Here is a 10,000-nt window from a genome sequence, read left to right on the forward strand (position 1 = left end):
GTGTTACAGTGAGGGGTGTGGGATATATCAGAGTGTTACAGTGAGGGGTGTGGGGTATATCAGAGTGTTACAGTGAGGGGTGTCTTACATCAGAGTGTTTACAGTGAGGGGTGTCTTACATCACAGTGTTACAGTGAGGGGTGTGGGATATATCAGAGTGTTACAGTGAGGGGTGTGGGATATATCAGTGTGTTACAGTGAGGGGTGTGGGATATATCAGAGTGTTACAGTGAGGGGTGTGGGGTATATCAGAGTGTTACAGTGAGGGGTGTGGGATATATCAGAGTGTTACAGTGAGGGGTGTGGGGTATATCAGAGTGTTACAGTGAGGGGTGTGGGATATATCAGAGTGTTACAGTGAGGGGGTGTGGGATATATCAGAGTGTAACAGTGAGGGGTGTGGGGTATATCAGAGTGTTACAGTGAGGGGTGTGGGATGTATCAGAGTGTTACAGTGAGGGGTGTGGGATATATCAGAGTGTTACAGTGAGGGGTGTGGGATATATCAGAGTGTTACAGTGAGGGGTGTGGGGTATATCAGAGTGTTACAGTGAGGGGTGTGGGGTATATCAGAGTGTTACAGTGAGGGGTGTGGGATATATCAGAGTGTTACAGTGAGGGGTGTGGGGTATATCAGAGTGTTACAGTGAGGGGTGTGGGGTATATCAGAGTGTTACAGTGAGGGGTGTGGGATATATCAGAGTGTTACAGTGAGGGGTGTGGGAGATATCAGAGTGTTACAGTGAGGGGTGTGGGATATATCAGAGTGTTACAGTGAGGGGTGTGGGGTATATCAGAGTGTTACAGTGAGGGGTGTCTTACATCAGAGTGTTACAGTGAGGGGTGTGGGATATATCAGAGTGTTACAGTGAGGGGGTGTGGGGTATATCAGAGTGTTACAGTGAGGGGTGTGGGGTATATCAGAGTGTTACAGTGAGGGGTGTGGGGTATATCAGAGTGTTACAGTGAGGGGTGTGGGGTATATCAGAGTGTTACAGTGAGGGGTGTGGGGTATATCAGAGTGTTACAGTGAGGGGTGTGGGGTATATCAGAGTGTTACAGTGAGGGGTGTGGGATATATCAGAGTGTTACAGTGAGGGGTGTGGGGTATATCAGAGTGTTACAGTGAGGGGTGTGGGGTATATCAGAGTGTTACAGTGAGGGGTGTGGGGTATATCAGAGTGTTACAGTGAGGGGTGTGGGATATATCAGAGTGTTACAGTGAGGGGTGTGGGGTATATCAGAGTGTTACAGTGAGGGGTGTGTGATATATCAGAGTGTTACAGTGAGGGGTGTGGGATATATCAGAGTGTTACAGTGAGGGGTGTGTGATATATCAGAGTGTTACAGTGAGGGGTGTGGGATATATCAGAGTGTTACAGTGAGGGGTGTGGGGTATATCAGAGTGTTACAGTGAGGGGTGTGGGGTATATCAGAGTGTTACAGTGAGGGGTGTGGGATATATCAGAGTGTTACAGTGAGGGGTGTGGGATATATCAGAGTGTTACAGTGAGGGGTGTGGGGTATATCAGAGTGTTACAGTGAGGGGTGTGGGATATATCAGTGTGTTACAGTGAGGGGTGTGGGGTATATCAGAGTGTTACAGTGAGGGGTGTGGGGTATATCAGAGTGTTACAGTGAGGGGTGTGGGGTATATCAGAGTGTTACAGTGAGGGGTGTGGGGTATATCAGAGTGTTACAGTGAGGGGTGTGGGGTATATCAGAGTGTTACAGTGAGGGGTGTGGGATATATCAGAGTGTTACAGTGAGGGGTGTGGGGTATATCAGAGTGTTACAGTGAGGGGTGTGGGGTATATCAGAGTGTTACAGTGAGGGGTGTGGGATATATCAGAGTGTTACAGTGAGGGGTGTGGGGTATATCGGAGTGTTACAGTGAGGGGTGTGGGGTATATCAGAGTGTTACAGTGAGGGGTGTGGGATATATCAGAGTGTTACAGTGAGGGGTGTGGGATATATCAGAGTGTTACAGTGAGGGGTGTGGGGTATATCAGAGTGTTACAGTGAGGGGTGTGGGATATATCAGAGTGTTACAGTGAGGGGTGTGGGATATATCAGAGTGTTACAGTGAGGGGTGTGGGGTATATCAGAGTGTTACAGTGAGGGGTGTGGGGTATATCAGAGTGTTACAGTGAGGGGTGTGGGGTATATCAGAGTGTTACAGTGAGGGGTGTGGGATATATCAGAGTGTTACAGTGAGGGGTGTGGGATATATCAGAGTGTTACAGTGAGGGGTGTGGGGTATATCAGAGTGTTACAGTGAGGGGTGTGGGATATATCAGAGTGTTACAGTGAGGGGTGTGGGATATATCAGAGTGTTACAGTGAGGGGTGTGGGATATATCAGAGTGTTACAGTGAGGGGTGTGGGGTATATCAGAGTGTTACAGTGAGGGGTGTGGGATATATCAGAGTGTTACAGTGAGGGGTGTGGGATATATCAGAGTGTTACAGTGAGGGGTGTGGGGTATATCAGAGTGTTACAGTGAGGGGTGTGGGATATATCAGAGTGTTACAGTGAGGGGTGTGGGGTATATCAGAGTGTTACAGTGAGGGGTGTGGGATATATCAGAGTGTTACAGTGAGGGGTGTGGGGTATATCAGAGTGTTACAGTGAGGGGTGTGGGATATATCAGAGTGTTACAGTGAGGGGTGTGGGGTATATCAGAGTGTTACAGTGAGGGGTGTGGGATATATCAGAGTGTTACAGTGAGGGGTGTGGGGTATATCAGAGTGTTACAGTGAGGGGTGTGGGGTATATCAGAGTGTTACAGTGAGGGGTGTGGGATATATCAGAGTGTTACAGAGAGGGGTGTGGGGTATATCAGAGTGTTACAGTGAGGGGTGTGAGGTATATCAGAGTGTTACAGTGAGGGGTGTGGGATATATCAGAGTGTTACAGTGAGGGGTGTGGGATATATCAGAGTGTTACAGTGAGGGGTGTGGGATATATCAGAGTGTTACAGTGAGGGGTGTGGGGTATATCAGAGTGTTACAGTGAGGGGTGTGGGATATATCAGAGTGTTACAGTGAGGGGTGTGGGATATATCAGAGTGTTACAGTGAGGGGTGTGGGGTATATCAGTGTTACAGTGAGGGGTGTGGGATATATCAGAGTGTTACAGTGAGGGGTGTGGGGTATATCAGAGTGTTACAGTGAGGGGTGTGGGATATATCAGAGTGTTACAGTGAGGGGTGTGGGATATATCAGAGTGTTACAGTGAGGGGTGTGGGATATATCAGAGTGTTACAGTGAGGGGTGTGGGATATATCAGAGTGTTACAGTGAGGGGTGTGGGGTCTATCAGAGTGTTACAGTGAGGGGTGTGGGATATATCAGAGTGTTACAGTGAGGGGTGTGGGGTATATCAGAGTGTTACCGTGAGGGGTGTGGGATATATCAGAGTGTTACAGTGAGGGGTGTGGGGTATATCAGAGTGTTACAGTGAGGGGTGTGGGATATATCAGAGTGTTACAGTGAGGGGTGTGGGATATATCAGAGTGTTACAGTGAGGGGTGTGGGGTATATCAGAGTGTTACAGTGAGGGGTGTGGGGTATATCAGAGTGTTACAGTGAGGGGTGTGGGGTATATCAGAGTGTTACAGTGAGGGGTGTGGGATATATCAGAGTGTTACAGTGAGGGGTGTGGGATATATCAGTGTTACAGTGAGGGGTGTGGGATATATCAGAGTGTTACAGTGAGGGGTGTGGGGTATATCAGAGTGTTACAGTGAGGGGTGTGGGGTATATCAGAGTGTTACAGTGAGGGGTGTGGGGTATATCAGAGTGTTACAGTGAGGGGTGTGGGATATATCAGTGTTACAGTGAGGGGTGTGGGATATATCAGAGTGTTACAGTGAGGGGTGTGGGATATATCAGAGTGTTACAGTGAGGGGTGTGGGATATATCAGAGTGTTACAGTGAGGGGTGTGGGGTATATCAGAGTGTTACAGTGAGGGGTGTGGGATATATCAGAGTGTTACAGTGAGGGGTATATCAGAGTGTTACAGTGAGGGGTGTGGGATATATCAGAGTGTTACAGTGAGGGGTGTGGGATATATCAGAGTGTTGCAGTGAGGGGTGTGGGGTATATCAGAGTGTTACAGTGAGGGGTGTGGGATATATCAGAGTGTTACAGTGAGGGGTGTGGGGTATATCAGAGTGTTACAGTGAGGGGTGTGGGATATATCAGAGTGTAACAGTGAGGGGTGTGGGATATATCAGAGTGTTACAGTGAGGGGTGTGGGGTATATCAGAGTGTTACAGTGAGGGGTGTGGGATATATCAGAGTGTTACAGTGAGGGGTGTGGGATATATCAGAGTGTTACAGTGAGGGGTGTGGGATATATTTATTTGATACTCTGATACCCTAATACCCTGATACTCTCATATTCTGATGCTCTGATACTCTGATACCCTGATACTCTCATATTCTGATGCTCTGATACCCTAATACCCTGATACTCTGATACTCTGATACTCTGATACCCTGATATTCTCATATTCTGATGCTCTGATACCCTAATACTCTGATACTCTGATACACTGATACCCTAATACCCTGATACTCTGATACCCTAATACCCTGATACTCTGATACCCTGATACTCCCATCACATGATCCCCTCATACTATGACCCGATACTCTGATATTTTGATACTTTGACATCCTGATCCCCTGATACTCCGACACTCTGATACCCTGATACTCGAATACCCCGACACTCTGATCCCCTGATCCCCTGATACTCTGATACTCTGATCCCCTGATCCCCTGATCCCCTGATACTCTGATCCCCTGATCCCCTGATACTCGAATACCCCGACACTCTGATCCCCTGATATCCTGATGCCCTGATACACGGATGCACGGATACCCTGATACTCTGATACCCTGATACTCTGATCCCCTGATATCCTGATGCCCTGATACACGGATGCACGGATACCCTGATACTCTGATACTCTGATACTCTGATACCCTGATACTCTGATACTCTGATACTCTGATACCCTGATACTCTGATACCCTGATACTCTGATACTCTGATACTCTGATTCTCTGATACCCTGATACTCTGATACTCTGATTCTCTGATACCCTGATACTCTGATACTCTGATACTCTGATTCTCTGATTCTCTGATACCCTGATACTCTGATACTCTGATACCCTGATCCCCTGATATCCTGATACTCTGATACTCTGATACTCTGATATCCTGATACTCTGATACTCTGATACTCTGATACCCTGATACTCTGATACTCTGATACTCTGATACCCTGATACTCTGATACTCTGATACTCTGATACTCTGATACCCTGATACTCTGATACTCTGATACTCTGATACTCTGATTCTCTGATACCCTGATACTCTGATACTCTGATTCTCTGATACCCTGATACTCTGATACTCTGATACTCTGATTCTCTGATACCCTGATACTCTGATACCCTGATACTCTGATACTCTGATACCCTGATACTCTGATACCCTGATACTCTGATCCCTTGATATCCTGATGCCCTGATACACGGATGCACGGATACCCTGATACTCTGATACTCTGATACCCTGATACTCTGATACTCTGATACTCTGATACTCTGATACCCTGATACTCTGATACTCTGATACCCTGATACTCTGATACTCTGATTCTCTGATACCCTGATACTCTGATACTCTGATACTCTGATTCTCTGATACCCTGATACTCTGATACTCTGATACCCTGATACTCTGATACTCTGATACCCTGATACTCTGATACTCTGATACCCTGATGCCCTGATACTCTGATACTCTGATGCCCTGATGCCCTGATACTCTGATACTCTGATACTCTGATACCCTGATACTCTGATACTCTGATACTCTGATACCCTGATACTCTGATACTCTGATACTCTGATACCCTGATACCCTGATACTCTGATACTCTGATTCTCTGATACCCTGATACTCTGATACCCTGATACTCTGATACTCTGATACTCTGATACCCTGATGCCCTGATATCCTGATATCCTGATGCCCTGATACTCTGATACTCTGATACCCCGATACTCTGATACTCTGATGCCCTGATACTCTGATACCCTGATACCCTGATACTCTGATACTCTGATACCCTGATACTCTGATACTCTGATTCTCTGATGCTCTGATACTCTGATACTCTGATGCCCTGATACTCTGATGCCCTGATGCTCTGATACTCTGATACTCTGATGCCCTGATACTCTGATGCCCTGATGCTCTGATACTCTGATACCCTGATACTCTGATGCTCTGATGCTCTGATACTCTGATACTCTGATGCTCTGATGCTCTGATGCTCTGATACTCTGATACTCTGATACTCTGATACCCTGATACGCTGATACTCTGATACTCCGATACCCTGATACTCCGATACCCTGATACCCTGATACTCTGATACTCTGATACTCTGATACTCCGATACCCTGATACTCCGATACCCTGATATTCTGATGCTATGATGCTCTGATACCCTAATACTCTGATACTCTGGTTCACCCCCTCCTCCCCTCGCTGGGGAGTGGTCTCTTTCTCTCCACAGGGAGCTGGTGTGATGTCCGTCTACCTGTTCATGAAACGTTACACGGAGGAGGAGATGTACAGGCCACACCCGGCCCTCTACCGCCCTCGGCTCAGCGACTGCTCTGATTACTCCGGCCAGTTCCTTCACCCCGACATCTGGCAGCGAGGCCGCAGCGCCTCCGACATCTCCAGCGACGTCTCCATCCAGATGAACGAGAGCTTTCCCCCAGCGGTCAAGTGCGAGAGGGGCCGTTACTCGACATCACCGTGCTAATCAGAGGGGTCCTTGCAACCGAAGACGGTGAAGACATCTGTACCGTTAACGAGCGGGGAGGAGGGGAGGGTGCGGGTGGGTGGGTGGGTGGGTGGGCGGGTTGGGGGGTTAGGGAGGGAAACGTGGGCGGGTGGGACTTAAGGGCTGACTGGCATTGTCCTCGCGCGCGGCCAGAAACGAGAGGGGGGGTCGGGGGAGGGGTGGGGGCGGGGGTGGGGGAGGGTTATGATGAGACACCGCCCCCCGCCCCCTCGCACACTCCCCGCTCCTCTTCATCTGAGGTGGAATTACTCTGAGGGTCCATTTGTAAGAGATTCGAGCTTTGAATGGCTTCTCGAGGGACAGTCAGAGAGCAATCGCTGCAAATCGGTCAACGTCAAGTTGTTCCACCTCTGGTGGTGGGGGGGAGGGGGACGGTGGGTCAGGGGCAGGGGCAGGGAGAAACCAGCCAGGAATGACCGGGGCGGGGGGGCCCTTCCTTTTAATCTCCCCCTGCCCGCAACGCAAGGGACGTGACGACCCCCCCCGCCGAGCGTGACAGCTGGCTCGCAGTGCCACGTGGAGTGTAAACCATTCCAGGATGTGACGCCCAGTGAGGGGGAGCGGGGGAGGAGGGGGTTGGGGAGTGATGCCAAGGGATGAGACGCCCTTCCTGCGTGACGCTCAAGGGTGTGACGCCCTGGAGCGTGACGGAGACGTGCTCTGCGTGGGTTCGAAGCTGGGTGTTGACGGGGGGATGGGGAGATCAGGGAACGATCGGAGCTGCCAGTCGGGTGGGATATGCACGGAGATGGAAGGTCCATCCGACTCCAAGTAGCCGCTAGGCCGGTGTGGGGGGGAGTCACGTGAATGCGGGGGTCCGGAGAGAGGAACAGCTGGCAAACAGGTCCCAGCGACAAACATCTGGGCTCCATCTGGAGGAGAGGTAACAGGTATGGGGGAGGTGATTAGAGTTCGAGGAAATCAAGGCCAAGGAGAGAACGGTCATGTCTCTTCACCAAGGTTGTCCACAGGTTTGGGTCAACCGGAGAGAATTAATGGCCAATTGAATCCTGAGAATCCCTCCCTCAATCCCCAAACTGTGGGACTCCTGCCCTCCCTCAATCCCCAAACTGAGGGACTCCTCCCCTCCCTCAATCCCCAAACTGTGGGACTCCTCCCCTCCCTCAATCCCCAAACTGAGGGACTCCTCCCCTCCCTCAATCCCCAAACTGTGGGACTCCTCCCCTCCCTCAATCCCCAAACTGTGGGACTCCTCCCCTCCCTCAATCCCCAAACTGTGGGACTCCTCCCCTCCCTCAATCCCCAAACTGTGGGACTCCTCCCCTCCCTCAGTCCCCAAACTGTGGGACTCCTCCCCTCCCTCAGTCTCCAAACTGTGGGACTCCTCCCCTCCCTCGGTCCCCAAACTGTGGGACTCCTCCCCTCCCTCAGACTCCAAACTGTGGGACTCCTCCCCTCCCTCGGTCTCCAAACTGTGGGACTCCTCCCCTCCCTCGGTCTCCAAACTGTGGGACTCCTCCCCTTCCTCAGTCTCCAAACTGTGGGACTCCTCCCCTCCCTCGGTCTCCAAACTGAGGGACTCCTCCCCTCCCTCAGTCTCCAAACTGAGGGACTCCTCCCCTCCCTCAGACTCCAAACTGTGGGACTCCTCCCCTCCCTCCGTCTCCAAACTGAGGGACTCCTCCCCTCCCTCGGTCTCCAAACTGAGGGACTCCTCCCCTCCCTCGGTCTCCAAACTGAGGGACTCCTCCCCTCCCTCAGTCTCCAAACTGAGGGACTCCTCCCCTCCCTCAGTCTCCAAACTGTGGGACTCCTCCCCTCCCTCAGTCCCCAAACTGAGGGACTCCTCCCCTCCCTCAGTCTCCAAACTGTGGGACACCTCCCCTCCCTCAGTCTCCAAACTGTGGGACTCCTCCCCTCCCTCAGTCCCCAAACTGTGGGACTCCTCCCCTCCCTCAGTCCCCAAACTGTGGGACTCCTCCCCTCCCTCAGTCCCCAAACTGTGGGACTCCTCCCCTCCCTCAGTCCCCAAACTGTGGGACTCCTCCCCTCCCTCAGTCCCCAAACTGTGGGACTCCTCCCCTCCCTCAGTCTCCAAACTGTGGGACTCCTCCCCTCCCTCGGTCTCCAAACTGAGGGACTCCTCCCCTCCCTCAGTCCCCAAACTGTGGGACTCCTCCCCTCCCTCAGTCTCCAAACTGAGGGACCCCTCCCCTCCCTCAGTCCCCAAACTGAGGGACTCCTCCCCTCCCTCAGTCTCCAAACTGAGGGACTCCTCCCCTCCCTCAGTCCCGAAACTGTGGGACTCCTCCCCTCCCTCGGTCTCCAAACTGAGGGACTCCTCCCCTCCCTCAGTCTCCAAACTGTGGGACTCCTCCCCTCCCTCAGTCCCCAAACTGTGGGACTCCTCCCCTCCCTCAGTCTCCAAACTGAGGGACTCCTCCCCTCTCTCAGTCTCCAAACTGAGGGACTCCTCCCCTCCCTCAGTCCCCAAACTGTGGGACTCCTCCCCTCCCTCAGTCCCCAAACTGTGGGACTCCTCCCCTCCCTCAGTCCCCAAACTGTGGGACTCCTCCCCTCCCTCAGTCCCCAAACTGAGGGACTCCTCCCCTCCCTCAGTCCCCAAACTGTGGGACTGCTCCCCTCCCTCAGTCTCCAAACTGAGGGACTCCTCCCCTCTCTCAGTCTCCAAACTGTGGGACTCCTCCCCTCCCTCAATCCCCAAACTGTGGGACTCCTCCCCTCCCTCAAACCCCAAACTGTGGGACTCCTCCCCTCCCTCAATCCCCAAACTGAGGGACTCCTCCCCTCCCTCAGTCCCCAAACTGTGGGACTCCTCCCCTCCCTCAATCCCCAAACTGAGGGACTCCTCCCCTCCCTCAGTCCCCAAACTGTGGGACTCCTCCCCTCCCTCGGTCTCCAAACTGTGGGACTCCTCCCCTCCCTCAGTCTCCAAACTGTGGGACTCCTCCCCTCCCTCAATCCCCAAACTGAGGGACTCCTCCCCTCCCTCGGTCTCCAAACTGTGGGACTCCTCCCCTCCCTCAGACTCCAAACTGTGGGACTCCTCCCCTCCCTCAGTCTCCAAACTGTGGGACTCCTCCCCTCCCTCAGACTCCAAACTGTGGGACTC

At 52.0% G+C, this 10,000-nt stretch overlaps 1 protein-coding gene across 1 annotated transcript in view; it reads left to right on the plus strand.

Annotated features, from left to right (window-relative positions):
- Positions 1-6,902, plus strand: part of LOC137319225 (voltage-dependent calcium channel gamma-7 subunit-like) — a gene marked incomplete at its 5' end in the record, with an annotated part of 36,177 nt that extends 29,275 nt beyond the window's left edge. The window contains one exon of the mRNA XM_067981530.1: positions 6,610-6,902. Coding sequence (XP_067837631.1) covers positions 6,610-6,864 — 255 coding nt within the window. The remainder of the gene's footprint in view (positions 1-6,609) is intronic.
- Between the last annotated feature and the right edge of the window lie 3,098 nt (positions 6,903-10,000).

Source organism: Heptranchias perlo, unplaced genomic scaffold (assembly GCF_035084215.1).
Source record: "Heptranchias perlo isolate sHepPer1 unplaced genomic scaffold, sHepPer1.hap1 HAP1_SCAFFOLD_771, whole genome shotgun sequence".
Lineage (NCBI taxonomy): Eukaryota > Metazoa > Chordata > Chondrichthyes > Hexanchiformes > Hexanchidae > Heptranchias > Heptranchias perlo.